Source organism: Coturnix japonica, chromosome 1 (genome assembly GCF_054131305.1).
Source record: "Coturnix japonica strain WE chromosome 1, WE-NBRP24, whole genome shotgun sequence".
Lineage (NCBI taxonomy): Eukaryota > Metazoa > Chordata > Aves > Galliformes > Phasianidae > Coturnix > Coturnix japonica.
The window spans coordinates 175,647,948-175,669,011 of record NC_140663.1 but is presented as its reverse complement, the minus strand read 5'-3'; the positions used below and the strand labels follow the sequence as shown (position 1 = coordinate 175,669,011).

General features: G+C 51.3%; 1 protein-coding gene and 2 pseudogenes across 1 annotated transcript; 1 reads left to right on the top strand and 2 right to left on the bottom strand.

The window, feature by feature from the left end:
* Positions 1-135: 135 nt before the first annotated feature.
* LOC146762882 (ubiquitin carboxyl-terminal hydrolase 35-like) lies at positions 136-4,286 on the bottom strand (annotated as a pseudogene).
* A 30-nt stretch (positions 4,287-4,316) lies between these two features.
* LOC146762881 (uncharacterized) lies at positions 4,317-5,207 on the bottom strand (annotated as a pseudogene).
* A 13,280-nt stretch (positions 5,208-18,487) lies between these two features.
* On the top strand, positions 18,488-19,683 carry LOC146762880 (uncharacterized). Its single transcript, XM_085540312.1, has one exon. The coding sequence runs from the start codon at positions 18,679-18,681 to the stop codon at positions 19,681-19,683; it is 1,005 nt and encodes a 334-aa protein (XP_085396438.1). The 5' UTR covers positions 18,488-18,678.
* The last annotated feature ends 1,381 nt before the right edge of the window (positions 19,684-21,064 follow it).

Sequence of the window (21,064 nt, the reverse complement as noted above, 5' to 3'; positions counted from 1 at the left end):
GCTGCCCCAGCGCCGGCCCCGCAGCTGGGAGCTGTGCTCAGAGCGGGCGGCCGTGGCTGGGCGTGCTGGGAAGGGCAGAGGCAGCCGCTGGGCTCTCCCACAGCTGTGCTGGCTTTGGGCACGGACGGGGCACAGTTAATTCTCTCCTAGTCCCCACCAAGCAGCGCAGCACGCCCCGAAGGACTGGCTGTGCAGTTTCCTGACTTCTGCCACAGCCGCATGCAGTGGGGAGCTTGGTCTCTCTGCCCGCTGCCTGTAGAAGAGCATGTAGGCAGTGGCACTGGGTAATAAAGAAGTCAGGTTGCTGATGGTTTCAAAGGAGCAGGTGCAAACCCTGTGGTCGTTGAAGAGGTACCACGGGATCTCAGAGTCCAGCTGCTTGTTGGAAGCCAGTTTTGGTGTCCAGTCCTGAGGCTGTGTGTTGGGCACGGTATCGGTGCACTCTCTGCAGAAGCAGTAGTAGTGTCCGCACTAAGAGGTGATGCCCTAATGCACCACCACGCTGCAGAGGTCGTACACGGTGGACACGAAGTTGCTGCCCAGGTCAGATCTGCCCATCTCATGCTGACAAACGTTCTCAGTTTCCTCAGAGCTGACGTGGACGGGCAGTTTGAGCACCTCAGGAATGGAGACATTCTCCAGGATCTTCGTCCACTTCATGGTCTTTGGGTCGAAGGAGAAGCGCAGCAGTGTGAGGATGAGGTAATGCGGGGCCTCTGTCAGCTCTGCCACCTTCTCAGCATCTTGCAAGGAAGCACATTTCTTGCAGTGGTATTGATTCTCTGCGGTCAGTCTCTCTGGGGATAGAAAACAGGTGATTAAATCCCCAAGAGATCGGGACTCCTTAGGAGCGCGTGTCTGCTCCCCAGAAGCCCAGTGAGCATCTCTGGTTGTATGTGCTGGTTCTCTGGGCTCCTGCAAACCCAGTATTTCCATCAGCACCGGCTGGGCTCCGGGATCTCCAGACACAGCAGGCTTCCTCCGAATCCAGGCAGATCCTGTTGGCTGCTTTTTGGGGGACTCAATAAACTGTGGGCCGATTTCTTCCACTTGCAAAACAGAGGTGCTTCCTGGCCTGCGCGTGGGCCTGTCTGATGGGGGGAACGCCAATGACAGGTCTGTGAAGGCTTCTTCTCGTGAAGAGACGTTCAAACACTTCAAGCAACGTATCTTTGTCATCATTTTTCCCCCAAACATCTTCTCAACCAGTGTCTTGTTTACGGATTGATGCTCCATGGCTTGAGACATCAAGCTGGATTCCTTGAGCTGCTGGTAGTAGATCTTTTCAGTTTCTTCTTCTTCATGTAATCTTTGGTAGAAGGAAAAAGATGAGAACAATAAAACATACAGCACGACTTTCTACAGTATGGTTTCTGTGTGTGCACAGGGGCCTGATGCCAAGTGTGGTGGTGCAGAAGGCACAGATGGTCAACGTGTATTGACCCCACTTTGCAGGGCATCACCAGGACTCTGGGGACTTGGGATTTGTTGGTGAAAGAAAGGCAAAATCACCATTTTAGAGAGGAGGCTTGTCAGGCAAACAGTTTTCCTCTGAACGTGGGGCAATTTCAGAAATTTTCAAGCCCAATTCATTTCTTCCCCCCAGGTCGGCACAAACAGAGTTCTACTAAGAAGTCCCAGACCGGTTTTCCCATCTTTTACTCCCAGTCTCTGTTCTCAGCCGCTCGCACCACTTCAGAGGGGTCAGCATTTCATATGATGTGAATGCTTGGGGCATCACCACGTCTGGGCTCCAAAATTAATACTGCTTGCCACATACCGATTCAGGAGGTACTTGAGATACTCCGAGCAGTCCTGCTGAGAACCAGGGGTAAACCAGAATGGCTGGGAGGCAGACAGGAAGCTCTCTGGTGAGATGGCAGGTTGCTGGTAGAGAGAGGGAAAAACACATTTAAGCCACCGGGTCTCACTTCATATAGGAGAAGACTGGTTTGGTATGTGGCAACCAGCACTGGGAGGATTTCAGCCCTGCTGAACATCCCTCTGTTGGACTGCCACGGGGATAACAGATTCTATGTGCCCCCTTTAACCAGCATGTGTCAATTAGGTACTCATATGAAAAATACATGCATTTATTTCTTCATTCATTTTCAAAATGCTTTCTGTTCCTGACCCACAGACTTCTACTAACTTCAGCCTGTACTTAATTTGATCCTTAATTTGATACCAAGTCCATTTATTAAAAAAAGAAACCTATAAAAATCGACTAAACTTCCATCCATCCTCTGATCTCTGCAGGCAGGTAAACTGCATTACTGGGCAACGTAATCAGTGCCTTTAGGCAATTGTTGTCACATTAATACAGTGGCAGACCCTTAATTGCCTGGAGAAATGACTTTATGTACTGGGCCAAAAGAAAAATAACTAGAAGGATTGTAGGAAATTACTGGGAAATCATTAACTACAAGCTACACAACAAGCAAGTATGTGAATGCACATCAAACACACCATAGCCTGCTTGGAATAAACAGGCTCTTTTATGACCAAATCTGCAAGCTAAGATGTTCTCTACGTTACTCCCTGAAAGAGACCTGTAATGGATCTGTGATGGTGTAGCACCACAATGGAACAAGGCAAAGCTGCCAGTCAAGTCTTGGAAAACAGAGAGGTGCCGGTCAGTGGAATCACAGCAAGTGAAAAGTCAACATGGTGTCTCTGGGGGACAGACGGGTGCCTTCACCAATCGACTGAGATATGACCCATCTGGAGTCATCATGCTAAATTTCAGGTTGGAAAGGACTCCTAATTACTTTGTGTATGGGCTATTTTTCTTACTTTCCCTCAGATATGAAAGATTCACAACATCTGGAATCTAAAGGTTTGTTGCTGTTGTGGTTTATGGACTTTGGTCCAAAGAAATAACTAGAACATGAAATAATTACCTGACTGTGCTCCAACAATGCAAAGAGCGACTTCAGTTTTGTCATCAGGGGCTGGAGGTCACTCTCGTTTAAATTCAACACTGAATGCTGAAAGCTGCAGAAGACAACCGCAGATGCAAAACAAGATGGACAATTAGCATTGTGGGAAGCACAATGCCAGTGCAAAGAGCAACCCGGGAGCAGTCCTAAGAGGGAACAAGGGAGCAACAACTCACTCTGAAGCCATGAAGAGAGACTGTATGACACTGTTCATGTAACAAGTGTTTCCCGAGTTAAATAAGCCAATCTTCCTTGACTGTGATTTGGAAGCCATGACTGGGAAGCTGGGCAGCTCGTACTTCTGGGAGGTACAAGCATTTTGTCCAAAGACATGTTAAGTCCGTTCTCTTCTTGGAACTGGAAGAGCCTTGGAAAGAAAGTGGTGACACCAACCATTATCATTTGGGTGGGCAAATGCCGAACTCCTCTGCAGGAGTTGTTCGTGGTGCAGATCATCCTCATGTTGGCGTGCACCCAGTAGAAGACACTGCAGTCATCAAGGACTTTTCTGTGCACAAACCTTTGCTGGGCTGAGGCGTGCTCCCCCCCGCGGGCTGACCGTCCCCCTGAAAAGAACAGGCTGTCAGATGGACTCAAGTGGCTCATGGAAATCACTCTCCCTGCTCTCTGCTCCACCTGCCCCTTTCCCTTTTGCTTGCCCTACTCTTACACAGACCCTGGAGCTCCCAAGGCCAAAGATGAATGCAGCAGGGCATGCACTTGCCCTGGGCAGCTGCTGGGATATGGGCCCCTTCTCCTTCTTTACAGGCCCCCATCAGGAACGTTGCATCTGTGGGTGTCTTTTCTCTACCAAATCCTGTACTGCCTTCTGCCCTGAGCAGCAGCCTCCCCATACAAACAGACTGCAGCACTCACTTGCTTTGATGCCCTTCCTGCCCGTCATCCACAGAAAGCACACTCTGGCTGGAGCTGGATGAGGAGTCTGCGGATGGACTCGTACTCTCCCCTGTGCCATGCTCTGTACTCATGCACTGCTGGATGTCATGCATGTGCGTTTGGAGCAGGCAGGGGGTCGTCAGCTCACACTCCGTAGAACTTATTTTGTCCTCAGGCAGGCAGAGCAGGTTGGAAGCAACTTCGTTGTCATTTTCCTGGCACTCTGTTTCTTTGGAAACTGAGGCCGTTTGTCCTGCTATCTGGAAGAGAGAGAACATGGGCAGCGTGAAAGGGATGCAGGGTCGTTTGGTAAAGCATCACTCTGCAGGGCTTTGGTTTGCACGGAGCATTTCCAGCCTCATGGGAATGCTCGGGGGAGCCCATGGGGCTCACACCAACTCCTTTGGTAGGCCCTGAGTTGCGTGGGGGTCTTTTACTGTGTGGCATCCCTGTGGCTGGGCAAGTCCCTGGGGAGAGCTAACGGTCTTCTGGGGGTCTGCTTTCCTTAAAGGTCTCCAAGTTTATGGCCTTGATGGCTCCCTGCTGTGCAGACACGGTACCCTCCCTGTGCAATTCAACTCGATCGCTCACCTGTCCCCGAGGGTTTCTTAGTCTTCTCCAGAGGCCGCAGGCCATCCTCAACAGGCAGTAAATGCAGGTGAGTATCAAGGGATCTATAAGGAGCCAGGTTCTTTTTCTTTGCACCAGGTAGTCCCGGAGGTGGACCAGGAAGCAAGGCAAGCTGTAGAGCTTCCACTTGGTGCCTGGGGTCTGCTGCTTTGTGCCCTCAGGAACAACAGCCTTGCTGCCTCTGTACCAGACCTGTTTGGGGCACTGGGAAGGGCCAAGCCAGCAGGGCCAGTAGCCAGTCAGAATCTTGGTCTCCAAGGGTTGTTGCTCCTGGGGAACGACCTGGTTTTTCTTCCTGCCCTCAGTTCCTTTGGTGAATGTCAGGCCAAACCAACTCAACCAAGTGGAGGTCAGGATCTTGTTCTCCACTGGATGCTTCTCCTGAGGAATGTCCTGATTTTTCTTCCTGTCCTCCACCCTGACAGGGCAGGAGGTCAGGCCAAACCAACATGGCCAAGTGGAGCTCGAGATCTTGTTCTACACTGGATGCTGCTCCTGAGGAAGGATCCGGGTTTTCTTCCTGTCCTCCGTCCTGACAGGTCAGGAGGTCAGGCCAAACCAGCATGGCCAAGTGGAGGTCAGGGTCTTGGTCTCCACCGGATGCTGCTCCTCAGGAACATTCTCTTTTGGGTCCCGATTCCAGACCCAGCCGAGATCGCTGGCATAGCCAGAGCCATGTCCCACAAATGGAGACATGGTCAGAGCCATGGCCAGCAGGAGAGGCAAGCTGAACTTCATTCTGTTCTCTCGCAAAAAATAATAACAACGCACAAATGGCTGTCACCCAGAGCAGAGCTCCAGCTGTGACCACCAGGATAGAGGGAGGTGTGCTGCCTCCCTGAGGCCCACGTCAGGGATATTGCTAGGAAACTTCCTAGTCTGATCCGCCCCTCTGATTATTATCCTCTGTTCATAGTTCAGGCTGGCAGTGACAAAGTCGCTGAGTAAAGCCTGAGGACTATCAAGAAAGACTTCAGGGGACTGGGGCAGGTAGTTGAAGGAATGGGTGTAAAGGTGGTTTTCTCTTCTATACCTTCAGTGGCAGGGAAGGATACTGAGAGGATCCAAAAAAGCCACCTCATAAATAAATGGCTTAGGAGAAGGTGCAAACATATGGATTTGGGGTTATTTCACCACTGGGCTATTTATTTGGCACCTGGCATGATGGCTGCAGATGAAAGCAGCCTGTCTCCAATGGGTAAGAGGATCCTAGCCGAGGAACTGGCAGGATGTGTGCCCCGGTGGCGCAGTGGTAGGAATGCCGCCTTGCAACACTGGGGGCCGGAGTTCGAATTCCCCCTGTGGCACAAGTGGTAGAAGTGCCGCTCTGCTACACAGAGATTCGAATCCCGGGGGTTGGACTCGATGATCTCTAAGGTCCCTTCCGACCCCCACGAGACTATGATACTATGATACTATGATGATGTCTTGACAGGCCTCATTTAAAGTAGGCATGAAGGGGGAAAGGGACAAAATGAGGGCCAGTGGTGTCATGAATTAGACCAAATCTGTTTCCAAATCATAAATAAATTATTTAAGTTGAGTAAGCTATCACAAGCAACACCACAGCGCTAGGCATCCCAGGGAGTCAACAGCTCCTCTCGTGGCGCATGGCCCATACCGGCTGGCTAGTTGGCTTTATCACAGAATCACAGAATGACCCGGGTTGGAAGGGACCTCAAGGATCATGTAATTCCAACCCCCCTGCCTAGCAGGGCCACCAAACATACACCTTTACTAGATCAGGTTGCCCAGGAGACCCCATAGATCCCCATAGAGACCCCATTGACCCCACAGATCCCCCGAGAGACCCCACTGACCCCATAGAGACCCCATAGACCTCATAGATCCCCATAGAGACCCCTTTGACCCCATAGATCCCCATAGAGACCCCATAGATCAGGTTGCCCAGTGCCCCGTCCAACCTGGTCTTGAACACCTCCATGGACGGGGCATCCACAACCTCCCTGGGCAGCCTGTTCCAGGGCCTAACCACTCTCCTAGTGAAGAACTTCCCCCTAACATCCAACCTAAATCTTCCCTCTTTTAACTTAAAACCATTTCCCCTAGTCCTGCTATTGTCAGCCCTTTCCAAGAGTTTACTCCCCTCCTGGGTGTAAGTTCCCTTCAGGTACTGAAAGGCTGCAGTGAGGTCACCCCGCAACCTTCTCTTCTCTAGGCTGAACAAACCCAACTCCCTCAGCCTGTCCTCATAGGGGAGGTGCTCCAGCCCCCTGATCATCTTCCTGTCCCTCCTCTGGACCCTTTCCAAAATCTCCATGTCTTTCTTGTACTGAGGGCTCTGTGATAAAGTGTTTGCTCATTAAGACCGGGATGTGGAAACCGGGATGTTTGCAAAGCGCGCGAATTTACGGGTAGATTTTGCAAGTCTCAGCAAGTCTCAAGGAAGGACCAATCAACTAACGACACACTAGCCGAACGATCGCGGCCGACCAGTCGGATACCAGCACACCCGGGAACTGACAATACAAAAGAAGTTGCAAGGAACAGGAACGCGCGGCAGTTGGAGGAACGATAATCTCCCTGTCGTCCAGCGCTGAATTGCCTTTTTGTTTTACCCGCTACAATCAATAAAATTTTCTGATTGGAATATCGTTGACTCATTGGCGTATTGCTTATAAATTGATGACAGGCTCCACACCTGGACACAGTACTCCAGATGGGGCCTCACAAGAGCCGAGTTTTATGGTCTCTTATTTCTTCTGAGTGGCCTGGCTCTCGTGCTTCTGAGACTGCGCTTTCTCTGTTACCAGGCTTCACTCTTTCTTGTTGCTGGGGCTGTTGCTTCTTTGTTGCTGGGGGCTGCTGCTTCTTGCCGTCCCGTTTCCCCGTTGCTAGGTTCCTCGGCTTCCCGCCCCGAGTCCGTCCAATCCGGAGCGGGGGGTGGGGGGGCGAAGCGGCGTAAACAGGAGCGGCGAGGGCAGGAGCCGAGGAGAAAAAAAGCGGCGAAAGCTGGAACCGCAGGGGCGGTTACAAAACTCGGAAGCCCACTCGGCCCCGCTCCAGCACAGCTCCCCCCAGTAACATCTCCCCCAAATATTTACAAACTTTTTACACCCAACACAACGAACAAACATTTACAAACTTTTTACAGTGGGGTTGAGTGGGTAGTTGAAGGCTCAAAACAGAGCTTGATGGGTGAAGGGGGTGGAGTTCAAAGGGCTGGAGAGGGGCGCGAGGGGCGTTACTTGGGAAGAGCGAGAAAAACCCCAGAAGAAAGGAAAAGGCAACACTTTGGTATAGGAAAGGAAAGAGGGACTTGACAGAAACCAAGAGAGAGGGTAACCGCAGATAGCTGACATGAAAAAGGGCAGAGGAAGGGGGAATTACAGACACAGCCTAAAGAAAGCTCTGGGGACGTCAGTGCCCGGGGGCTGAGCAACGCCGCGCCGTTGGGACCTGGTGACACCGTGGCTCAGCGGCTGGGGCCGCCCGTCTGCCTCGGTCCGTCGATGGGAAGCCACGGCGCTCTGTTTTGGGAAAGGACGCGGGGCCACTTGTCGCTTGCGCATCCCCCGGGGGCTGCGGCTGCCCCAGCGCCGGCCCCGCAGCTGGGAGCTGTGCTCAGAGCGGGCGGCCGTGGCTGGGCGTGCTGGGAAGGGCAGAGGCAGCCGTTGGGCTCTCCCACAGCTGTGCTGGCTTTGGGCACGGAGGGGGCAGCATACAAAGGAGACCAAGAGCCAGACCTCCACCTGGCCCTGCTGGTTTGGCCTGACCTGCACCAAAGGAATTGAGGGCTGGTAGAAAAATCCGGTCATTCCTATGGAGCAGGGTCCGGTGGACACCAAGATTGTGACATCCACATGACCCAGCTGATTTGACCTAACCTCCTGCCCTGTCAGGATGGAGGAAGAAAACCAGGTACTTCCTGAGGTGCAGCATCCAGTGGAAAACAAGATCCTGACCTCCACTTGGCCATGTTGGTTTGGCCTGACCTCCTGCCCTGTCAGGGTGGAGGACAGGAAGAAAAACCAGGTCCTTCCTCAGGATCAGCATCCAGTTGAGAACAAGATCCTGACCTCCACCCGGCCCTGTTGGTTTGGCCTGACATGCACCAAAGGAACTGAGGGCAGGAAGAAAAATCAGGACATTCCTGAGAAGCAGCATCCTGTGGAGACCAAGAGAAGAATCTCCACATGGCCCTGCTGGCTTGGCCTGACTTCCTGCCCTGTCAGGACTGAGAACAGGAAGACAAACCAGGTCTTTGCTGAGGAGCAGCGTTCAGAGGACACCAAGAGACATCTCTCCACATGGCCCTGCTGGTTTGGCCAAACCTCCTGCTCCATCAGGACTGACGACAGGAAGACAAACCAGGTCCGTCCTGAGGAGAAGAGCCCAGAGGAGACCAAGGGCCAGACGTCCACCTTGCCCTGTTGGTTTGGCCTAACCTGCACCAAGGGAACGGAGGGCAGGAAGACAAATCAGGTCATTCTTGAGGGGCAGAGTCCAGTGGAGACCAAGAGGCAGACCTCCTCCCGGCCCTGTTCATTTGGCCTAACCTCTTGCCCCATTATGATCAAGGACAGGAAGACAAATAAGGTCACTCCTGAGGGGCAACGTACAGAGGAGACCTCCACCTCGTCCTGGTGGCATGGTGTAATTTTCTTGTCCTGACAGGACTGAGAAAAGAAAGAAAAACCAGGTCGTTCCCCAGGAGCAACAACCCGTGGAGACCACGATTCTGACCGGCTACTGGCCCTGCTGGCTTGGCCCTTCCCAGTGCCCTAAACAGGTCCGGTACAGAGACAGCAAGGTTGTTGTTCTTGAGGGCACAAAGCAGCAGTCCCCAGGCACCAAGTGGAAGCTCTACAGCTTGCCTTGCTTCCTGGCCCACCTCTGGGACTACCTGGTGCAAAGAAGGAGAACCTGGCTCCTTATAGATCCCTTCTTAATCACCTGCATTTGCTGCCTGTTGAGGAAGGCCTGCGGCCTCTGGAGAAGACTAAGAAGCCCTCAGGGACAGGTGAGCGATCGAGTTGAATTGTACAGGGAGGGTACTGTGTCTGCATAGCAGGGAGCCATCAAGGCCATAAACTTGGAGACCTTTAAGGAAAGCAGACCCCCAGAGGTCCGTTAGCTCTCCCCAGGGACTTTCCCAGCCACAGGGCTGTCACACAGTGGGAGACACCTGGGCAACACATGGCCTGCCAGGGGTGGTGTGAGCCGCACGGGCTGCCCCGAGCATTCCTGCAAGGCTGGAAATGCTCCGCACCAACCAAAGCCCTGCAATGGTGATGATTTGCAGAAACAATCTCTATAGACTGTTGAGATATAAAGCAGGTGTGTTTAATAAAGAGAAGTGCACACAACCCTGGCGCAAGCAGTTAACACTCCAAACTTGTGCACCCTTAGGAGAAAGGTGTGTTACACAGAATCACAGAATTGTAGGGGTTGGAAGGGTCCTCTAGAGTTCATCGAGTCCAACCCCCCTGCCAAAGCAGGCTCCCTACACCACATTGCACAGGTAGGCATCCAGGTGGGTCTTGAATATCTCCAGAGAAGGAGACTCCACCACCTCCCTGGGCAGCCTGTTCCAGTGCTCCGTCACCCTCACTATAAAGAAGTTCTTCCACACATTAGTGCAGAACTTCCTAAGCTGTAGTTTCATCCCATTACCCCTAGTCTGGTCCCCACGCGCTACTGTAAAGAGACCAGCCTGACCACTATGGCTCCCACACCTCAGGTATTTATAAACCTGGATCAAGTCCCCACTCAGCCTTCTTTTCTCAAGGCTAAACAGACCCAGTTCCCTAAGTCTCTCCTCATAGGGGAGATGCTCCAGGCCCTTCACCATCTTAGTGGCCCTCTGCTGGATTCTTTCCAAGAGATTCCTGTCTTTTTTGTACTGGGGAGCCCAGAACTGGACACAGTATTCCAGATGAGGCCTCACCAGGGCAGAGTAGAGGGGGAGGATCACCTCCCTCAACCTGCTGGACACACTCTTTTTAATACACCCCAGTATGCCATTGGCTTTTTTGGCTACAAGGGCACACTGCTGGCTCACGGCCAATCTGTCATCCACCAGGACACCCAGGTTCCTCTCAGCAGAGCTCCTCTCCAGCAGGTCTTCCCCCAGCCTTTACTGGTGCATACGCATATAGGTCAAGCTAATACATAATCAATAGTCTCCTCCCCAGTTTGTTTACATATTCATTACATTCCCCGCAACCCAATTCCCCGCAACCCTTGAATTGGGTGAAATTCTTCTGTTTTCTTTTGGTGTTATCTGTTGTTCTTGCCATTATCGCTCTTCCACATTGGCATCATCTTACCCGGGGGTATCTAATCCTTCTTGTACGAGGTCTCCGGGCAGTTCCCTCTTATCTTTATTGCCCTCTTCTCTGGTTTTCTTTAGACTAAGTGTATGTAATTCCTCCATTCCCTGCCCTTTTAAATGTAAACTATCTACAGTTACTCTTTGTCTTGGTTTCTGTGAAGTTCCACTTTCCCTTTCTATAGCAAAGTGTTACCTTTCCTCGATTTGGGGGCTTTTCTCACTCTTCAGTGATCCTCTGCCAAACGAGTTTGCATCCCTTTCATGGTGCCCATGTTCTCTCACTTCCAGATAGCAGGACAAACGGCCTCAGTTTCCAAAGAAACAGAGTGCCAGGAAAAGGACAACGAAGTTGCTTACCTGCTCTGCCTGACTGAGGACAAAATAAGTTCTATGGAGTGTGAGCTGACGACCCCCTGCCTGTTCCAAACGCACATGCATGGCATCCAGCAGTGCATGAATACGGAGCATGGCACAGGGGAGAGTACGAGACCATCCACAGACTCCTCATCCAGCTCCAGCCAGAGTGTGCTTTCTGTGGATGACCAGCAGGAAAGGCATCAAAGCAAGTGAGTGCTGCAGTCTGTTTGTATGGGGAGGCTGCTGCTCAGGGCAGAAAGCAGTACAGGATTCGGTAGAGAAAAGACACCCACAGATGCAACGTTCCTGATGGGGGCCTGTAAAGAAGGAGAAGGGGCCCATATCCCAGCAGCTGCCCAGGGCAAGTGCATGCCCTGCTGCGTTCATCTTTGTCCTCGGGAGCTCTAGGGCCTGTGTGAGAGTAGGGCAAGCAAAAGGGAAAGGGGCAGGTGGAGCAGAGAGCAGGGAGAATGATTTCCATGAGCCACTTGTGTCCATCTGACAGCCTGTTCTTTTCATGGTCAGCCCGCAGGGAGGAGCACGCCTCAGGCCACCAAAGGTTTGTGCACAGAAAAGTCCTTGATGACTGCAGTGTCTTCTACTGGGTGCACGCCAACATGAGGATGATCTGCACCACGAACACCTCCTGCAGAGGAGTTCGGCATTTGCCCACCCAAATGATAATGGTTGGTGTCACCACTTTCTTTCCAAGGCTCTTACAGTTCCAAGAAGAGAACGGACTTAACATGTCTTTGGACAAAATGCTTGTACCTCCCAGAAGTACGAGCTGCCCAGCTGCCCAGTCATGGCTTCCAAATCACAGTCAAGGAAGATCGGCTTATTGAACTCGGGAAACACTTGCTACATGAACAGTGTCATACAGTCTCTCTTCATGGCTTCAGAGTGAGTTGTTGCTCCCTTGTTCCCTCTTAGGACTGCTCCCGGGTTGCTCTTTGCACTGGCACTGTGCTTCCCACAATGCTAATTGTCCATCTTGTTTTGCATCTGCGGTTGTCTTCTGCAGCTTTCGGCATTCAGTGTTGAATTTAAACGAGAGTGACCTCCAGCCCCTGATGACAAAACTGAAGTCGCTCTTTGCATTGTTGGAGCACAGTCAGGTAATTATTTCATGTTCTAGTTATTTCTTTGGACCAAAGTCCAAAAACCACAACAGCAACAAACCTTTAGATTCCAGATGTTGTGAATCTTTCATATCTGAGGGAAAGTAAGAAAAATAGCCCATACACAAAGTAATTAGGAGTCCTTTCTCCACCAACCTGAAATTTAACATGAGTGACTCCAGATGGGTCATATCTCAGTCCATTGGTGAAGGCACCCGTCTGTCCCGCAGAGACGCTGTGTTGACTTTTCACTTGATGTGAGCCCACTGACCCGCACCTCTCTGTTTTCCAAGACTTGACTGGCAGCTTTGCCTTGTTCCATTGTGGTGCTACACCATTACAGATCCATTGCAGGTCTCTTTCAGGGGGTAACGTAGAGAACATCTTAGCTTGCAGATTTGGTCATAAAAGAGCCTGTTTATTCCATGGTGTGTTTGATGTGCATTCACATACTTGCTTGTTGTGTAGCTCGTAGTTAATGATTTCCCAGTAATTTCCTAAAATCCTATAATGCCTGCAGAGATCAGAGGATAAATGGAAGTTTAGTTGATTTTTATAGATTTCTTTTTTTAATAAATGGACTTGGTATCAAATTAAGGATCAAATTAAGTACAGGCTGAAGTTAGTAGAAGTCTGTGGGTCAGGAACAGAAAGCATTTTGAAAATGAATGAAGAAATGAATGCATGTATTGTTCATATGAATACCTAATTGATACGTGCTGGTAAAAGGGGGCACATAGAATCTGTTATCCCCGTGGCAGTCCAACAGAGGGATGTTCAGCAGGGCTGAAATTCATCCTCCCAGTGCTGGTTGCCACATACCAAACCAGTCTTCTCCTATATGAAGTGAGACCCGGTGGCTTAAATGTGTTTTTCCCTCTCTCTACCAGCAACCTGCCATCTCACCAGAGAGCTTCCTGTCTGCCTCCCAGCCATTCTGGTTTACCCCTGGTTCTCAGCAGGACTGCTCGGAGTATCTCAAGTTCCTCCTGAATCGGTATGTGGCAAGCAGTATTAATTTTGGAGCCCAGACGCGGTGATGCCCCAAGCATTCACATCATATGAAATGCTGACCCCTCTGAAGTGGTGCGAGCGGCTGAGAACAGAGACTGGGAGTAAAAGATGGGAAAACCGGTCTGGGACTTCTTAGTAGAACTCTGTTTGTGCCGACCTGGGGGGAAGAAATGAATTGGGCTTGAAAATTTCTGAAATTGCCCCACGTTCAGAGGAAAAGTGTTTGCCTGACAAGCCTCCTCTCTAAAATGGTGATTTTGCCTTTCTTTCACCAACAAATCCCAAGTCCCCAGAGTCCTGGTGATGCCCTGCAAAGTGGGGTCAATACACGTTGACCATCTGTGCCTTCTGCACCACCACACTTGGCATCAGGCCCCTGTGCACACACAGAAACCATACTGTAGAAACTCGTGCTGTATGTTTTATTGTTCTCATCTTTTTCCTTCTACCAAAGATTACATGAAGAAGAAAAAACTGAAAAGATCTACTACCAGCAGCTCAAGGAATCCAGCTTGATGTCTCAAGCCATGGAGCATCAATCCGTAAACAAGACACTGGTTGAGAAGATGTTTGGGGGAAAAATGTTGACAAAGATTCGTTGCTTGAAGTGTTTAAACGTCTCTTCACGAGAAGAGGCATTCACAGACCTGTCGTTGGCGTTCCCCCCATCAGACAGGCCCACATGCAGGCCAGGAAGCACCTCTGTTGTACAAGTGGGAGAAATCGGCCCACAGTTTATTGAGTCCCCCAAAAAGCAGCCAACAGGATCTGCCTGGATCCGGAGGAAGCCTGCTGTGTCTGGAGATCCCGGAGCCCAGCCGGTGCTGATGGAAATACTGGGTTTGCAGGAGCCCAGAGAACCAGCACATACAACCAGAGATGCTCACTGGGCTTCTGGGGAGCAGACACGCGTTCCTAAGGAGTCCCGATCTCTTGGGGATTTAATCAACAATTTTCTATCCCCAGAGAGACTGACCGCAGAGAATCAATACCACTGCAAGAAATGTGCTTCCTTGCAGGATGCTGAGAAGGTGGCAGAGCTGACAGAGGCCCCACATTACCTCATCCTCACACTGCTGCGCTTCTCCTTTGACCCAAAGACCATGAAGAGGAGAATGATCCTGGAGAATGTCTCCATTCCTGAGGTGCTCAAACTGCCCGTCCACGTCAGCTCTGAGGAAACTGAGAACGTCTGTCAGCATGAGATGGGCAGATCTGACCTGGGCAGCACCTTTGTGTCCACCATGTACGACCTCTGCAGTGTGGTGGTGCACTCGGGCATCACCTCCGAGAGCGGACACTACTACTGCTTCTGCAGAGAGTGCACCGATACCGTGCCCAACACACAGCTTCTGGATGGGACACCAAAACTGGCTTCCAACAAGCAGCTGGACTCTGAGATCCCGTGGTACCTCTTCAACGACCACAGGGTTTGCACCTGCTCCTTTGAAACCATCAGCAACCTGACTTCTTTATTTCCCAGTGCCACTGCCTACATGCTCTTCTACAGGCAGCGGGCAGAGAGACCAAGCTCCCCACTGTATGCGGCTGTGGCAGAAGTCAGGAAACTGCACAGCCGGTCCTTCCCTCAGTAAGGACTTGATGGAAGCCATCTCCAAAGACAACATCCTCTACTTGCAGGTAGATATCGCAGCTTGCACTTTCCCATTGAGATTGGGTGTCTAGGTGCTGGTTTTGAATCACCCATGTGGCTGGAGAGATACGACACTTTGATGTATCTCTCCAACCAACTTTGAGAGATGAGTTACATGTCTCAGCAACACCAGATTATTTGGGGGAAAAATTGTCCAGATCAAATGGGACAGCACAAAATGGTGGGAGCAATTCCCAAGCATCATTTCCATGTGTATAACAACAATGTACTTCTGTCGTTTCTCCTACAGGAGCAGGAGCAGGAAAAGGGGGCGAGGAACAGAGCTGTCTACATTTCCACCTTGCCAACATCCCCGCTGTGGTGGAGAGACTCCATAAGAAGACAGTTCCTGATACAACACAGTGCAGCCCCCTGAAAAGGTTGAAAGTTCACAGCTAGAAAGACATCCAACGTCCAAAACATCCTTCATCCAGCCACCACCAGAGTCCTCCACCACATCTTTGTGACACATGCTTAAAAGAGCGGGACAGCAAATTAATAATTTCTCAAAATTCCATCCATTTTCCCTAATAAACATCCCTCCACCACAATCTCATGTGTCTTATGGTGTTTGATTCAACACATTACCAGTATTCCAAGGTAGTGAGCCTGCAAGCTTGCTTGGCGGCACTGAGCAGCAACCGGTTGACCTGGACGATGCTGAGAGACCGAGCGGCTTTGGTTGGGACTTTTGTGCTCCACTGGGCCCTTCTTGTGTCACTGGTGACCTCTGGGTGCTGTGAGAGGACACGGCAGACCCAGCTGTTTGTCCAGATGTGTCTTTAGGACTTGGTTATTCTGGTGTTACTTGGTTACTCTGGGCCAGACCTGCCAGGCTTGACAACCAGGCTGTCATTTAAGACGCCTTGAACTAAGGCCCTTAAACCCACTGGCTACTTCTTAAAAAAGGAAAGGAACAAAACCAGATTCCCTGTATGCACCCTATGAAAGTGCACACTATGGAAAGCAGAAGTGGAGTCCTCAGTACATGGAGACATGGAGCTGTTAGAGCACATGCAGCTCCATGGACACACGTGGACAAGCACGACTCATACAGGCACAATGGGAACATCTGGGGGCAATCGCGGGGCCCAGCGTGTTTGCTCCAAGAGGTGAGTGTCCTGCTGTGCCCGTGGCACAGAGCTGCCCCCGCCGTGGGTTGCAAAAGGAGCTCATTTCTGTTCCCAAAATAGGAGCGGGTTGCCACACAGCCCGTCTGTCCTTTGGCCCTTCTGGCAGCACTGGGCAGAGGAGCCCGACGGGACTTGGCATGTGGCTCCACGTCCGCCGGCGCTGCCGTCAGCCCTGTGCCGTCGGTGCGGCGCGGCGTTGCTCAACCCCCGGGCACTGACGGGCAGATGTGGAGTCCTCAGTACAGGGGAATAAACATGGAGCAGCTGGTGCATGCAGGGTATTGGGTAGGTGGTTCCTGCGTGCACCAGGGGTGGAGTCAGGGAGGTCATGAGTATCTGGGGCGGTCACACGTACCAGTATATAGGGTTTGTGGCGCGGCATTAAATGCGTACTTATGGCGTTAGACACAGGGTGTGAGTCCAATCACTTCCCTGTGCGCAGAGGCATGGCACTTTCACTCGGCACCCTTAATTTGTCGCCAGCTCAGGAGGCAGCAAGGCTGTTGATCCACAGGGCCCAAAACAGCAGTCCCTGGTCACCAAGCAGAAGGCCTACAGCTTCCTGGCATCCTGGGACACCTTTGGGACTACCTTGTGCTAGGAGGGAGAACCTGACTCATTACAGATGCCTTGATAACTATCTGCATTCTCTGGCTGCTGAGTTCTGAGGGGCAGCGTTCAGAGGACACCAAGAGAAGGACCTCCGCATGGTCCTGCTGGTTTGGTCTAACCTCCTGGCCCATCAGGTCTGAGGACAGGAAGACAAACCAGGATGCCATTGGCCCCCTTGGCCACCTGGGCAAACACACTGTTGGCTCATATTCAGCAGACTGTCCATCAGCACAGGGACAACACAAGGTCCCTTTCCCTCAGGCAGCTTTCCAGCCACACCTCCCCAAGCCAGTAGGGTTGCCTGGGGTTGCTGTAATCAAAATGCAGGACCTGACACTTGGCCCTATTGAAATCCACACAGGATACATTGGCACATTCATCCCGTCTATTCAGGTCCCTCTGTAGTGCCTTTCTGCCCTCTGGCAGATGAACACTCCCTCCCAGCTTGGTGTCCTATGAATGTTGTAAGAATGGCTGGAGAGCAGCCCTGAGGAGAAGGACCTGGGAGTGTGGCTCGATGCAAGGTTCAGTAAGAGCTGTCAGTGTGTGCATGCAGCCCAGGGAGCCAACCATATCCGGGGTTGCATAAGGAGAAGTGTGACCAGCAGGTTGAGGGAGGTGATTCTGCCCCTGTGCTCCACTCTTGTGAGTCCCCACATGCAGTACTGCATCCACTTCTGGAGCCCCCAACACAAGAAGTGCATGGAGCTGTTGGAGAAGGTCCAGAGGAGGGCCACAAAGATGATCAGAGGGCTGTAGCACATCTCCTATGGGAACAGGCTGATGGAATTGGGGCTCTTTGGCCTAGAGAAGTCTCTGAGGGAACCTTATAGTGGTCATCCCAAACATGAGGGAACCCTACAGGAAAGCTGGAGAGGGACTTTTTAAACAGGCAAGTAGAGACGGGAAACAGGGAAATGGCTTTCAAGGGGAAGAGGCTAGTTTTAGGCCATAGATTAGGAAGACATTCTTTAGTGTGAGGCACTGGCACAAGTTGCCCAGTGAGGATAGGATGCCCCCTTCCTGGAAGCATTCAAGGCCAGGCTGGATGGGGCCATGAGCAACATGGTCTACAGGGAGGTGTCTCTGCCTTTAGCAGGGGTCTGCAACTGTATGATCTTCAAGGTCCCTCCCAACCCTAAGCATTCTGTGCTGCTATGATTCAATGAATCGATGGATGGGAGGAAGTGGAGGTGTGACAGGGAGGTGGAATTTGGGAGTTGGGTGCCCAGCCCCAAGTTGGGTGCATGGGGGCCCTCCTCCATGCCCAGGTGACATGCGGAACCAGACTCTATAACCAGAATTCTTGTATTGTAACAATAGCAATGTCGACATGTCCCACTAGTCCTTTCCTTCTGAGATTCCCCAAAGCCTAGGATACTTAATCTTCATGAAAGGCCCCTATTTACCTGATTCCTACTTTCACAGGAGCCACGCTGCTGCTCCAAATGCAGACAACAATCCCATTTATATTTTTTCTAGACGGACAGCAGAGCATGCTTCTTTTATTTAATCCTGCTAGGCTGGAGGTGCTGCCGATGGGAAAACAAAATGGATCTGGAGCTGAAGTTAGAAAAAAGCACAGTGCATCCAGCTGTTATTCAGGGTCTTTCATGAAACTGGCGTCCAAGGAGGATCCAAATCCTTCCGTCTGCTGCCGTGTCGGCTTCCTGCTTTGTGGGAGTGGCACATGGAGGAATTCCCTGAGCCTCGACCCTCTGCCTTGACGAGATGCAAGTCTAAAAAATTGTCACAGGTTACCTAGATTTACCTGTGCCCGTGACAGGGGCAGCCACCATGGAATCCACCAGAACACACTGGCAGTCCTATGGGCGGTGCAGGGGAAAGGCATTGTGACATCACAGAGCAGGGCGTGCCATCAGACTTAGTCAAGTCGCGCTGGCAGCCTCCCCCAGCTCAGACTCGTGGAGCAGCCGCTCCGTCCTGGTGGTCACAGCTGGAGCTCTGCTCTGGGTGACAGCCATTTGTGCGTTGAGATTGTTCTTTGCGAGAGATCAGGATGAATCTCAGCCTGGCTCTCCTGCTGGCCGTGGCTCTGACTATGTCTCCATTTGTGGGACATGGCTCTGGCTATGCCAGCTATCTCAGCTGGGTCTGGAATCGGGACCCAAAAGAGAATGTTCCTGAGGAGCAGCATCCGGTGGAGACCAAGACCCTGACCTCCACTTGGCCCTGCTGGTTTGGCCTGACCTCCTGCCCTGTCAGGACGGAGGACAGGAAGAAAACCCGGGTTCTTCCTCAGGAGCAGCATCCAGTGGAGAACAAGATCTCGAGCTCCACTTGGCCATGTTGGTTTGGCCTGACCTCCTGCCCTGTCAGGGTGGAGGACAGGAAGAAAAATCAGGACATTCCTCAGGAGCAGCATCCAGTGGAGAACAAGATCTCGAGCTCCACTTGGCCATGTTGGTTTGGCCTGACCTCCTGCCCTGTCAGGGTGGAGGACAGGAAGAAAAATCAGGACATTCCACAGGAGCAGCATCCAGTGGAGAACAAGATCCTGACCTCCACTTGGTTGAGTTGGTTTGGCTTGACATTCACCAAAGGAACTGAGGGCAGGAAGAAAAACCAGGTCGTTCCCCAGGAGCAACAACCCGTGGAGACCAAGATTCTGACCGGCTACTGGCCCTGCTGGCTTGGCCCTTCCCAGTGCCCCAAACAGGTCCGGCACAGAGGCAGCAAGGTTGTTGTTCCTGAGGGCACAAAGCAGCAGTCCCCAGGCACCAAGTGGAAGCTCTACAGCTTGCCTTGCTTCCTGACCCACCTCTGGGACTACCTGGTGCAAAGAAAAAGAACCTGGCTCCTTATAGATCCCTTGATACTCACCTGCATTTACTGCCTGTCGAGGATGGCCTGCGGCCTCTGGAGAAGACTAAGAAACCCTCGGGGACAGGTGAGCGATCGAGTTGAATTGCACAGGGAGGGTACCGTGTCTGCACAGCAGGGAGCCATCAAGGCCATAAACTTGGAGACCTTTAAGGAAAGCAGACCCCCAGAAGACCGTTAGCTCTCCCCAGGGACTTGCCCAGCCACAGGGATCCCACACAGTAAGAGACCCCCACGCAACTCAGGGCCTGCCAGAGGAGGTGGTGTGAGCCCCACGGGCTCCCCCGAGCATTCCCACGAGGCTGGAAAAATTCTCCGTGCAAACCAAAGCCCTGCAGAGTGATGCTTTGCCAAACGAGCCTGCATCCCTTTCACTGTACCCATGTTCTCTCTCTTCCAGATAGCAGGACAAACGGCCTCAGTTTCCAAAGAAACAGAGTGCCAGGAAAAGGACAACGAAGTTGCTTCCAACCTGCTCAGCCTGAAGTACCAGCTGCCCAGCTGCCCAGTCGTGGCTTCCAAATCACAGTCAAGGAAGATTGGCTTATTGAACTCGGGAAACACTTGCTACATGAACAGTGTCATACAGTCTCTCTTCATGGCTTCAGAGTGAGTTGTTGCTCCCTTGTTCCCTCTTAGGACTGCTCCCGGGTTGCTCTTTGCACTGGCATTGTGCTTCCCACAATGCTAATTGTCCATCTTGTTTTGCATCTGCGGTTGTCTTCTGCAGCTTTCGGCATTCAGTGTTGAATTTAAACGAGAGTGACCTCCAGCCCCTGATGACAAAACTGAAGTCGCTCTTTGCATTGTTGGAGCACAGTCAGGTAATTATTTCATGTTCTAGTTATTTCTTTGGACCAAAGTCCAAAAACCACAACAGCAACAAACCTTTAGATTCCAGATGTTGTGAATCTTTCATATCTGAGGGAAAGTAAGAAAAATAGCCCATACACAAAGTAATTAGGAGTCCTTTCTCCACCAACCTGAAATTTAACATGAGTGACTCCAGATGGGTCATATCTCAGTCCATTGGTGAAGGCACCCGTCTGTCCCGCAGAGACACCGTGTTGACTTTTCACTTGATGTGAGCCCACTGACCTGCACCTCTCTGTTTTCCAAGACTTGACTGGCAGCTTTGCCTTGTTCCATTGTGGTGCTACACCATCACAGATCCATTGCAGGTCTCTTTCAGGGGGTAACGTAGAGAACATCTTAGCTTGCAGATTTGGTCATAAAAGAGCCTGTTCATTCCAAGCAGGTTATGGTGTGTTTGATGTGCATTCACATACTTGCTTGTTGTGTAGCTCGTAGTTAATGATTTCCCAGTAATTTCCTAAAATCCTATAATGCCTGCAGAGATCAGAGGATAAATGGAAGTTTAGTCGATTTTTATAGATTTCTTTTTTTAATAAATGGACTTGGTATCAAATTAAGGATCAAATTAAGTACAGGCTGAAGTTAGTAGAAGTCTGTGGGTCAGGAACAGAAAGCATTTTGAAAATGAATGAAGAAATGAATGCATGTATTGTTCATATGAGTACCTAATTGATACGTGCTGGTAA

Excerpts from the sequence above, each read along its gene's own strand:
- LOC146762880 (XM_085540312.1), top strand. The coding sequence starts at position 18,679 with ATGAATCTCAGCCTGGCTCTCCTGCTGGCCGTGGCTCTGACTATGTCT.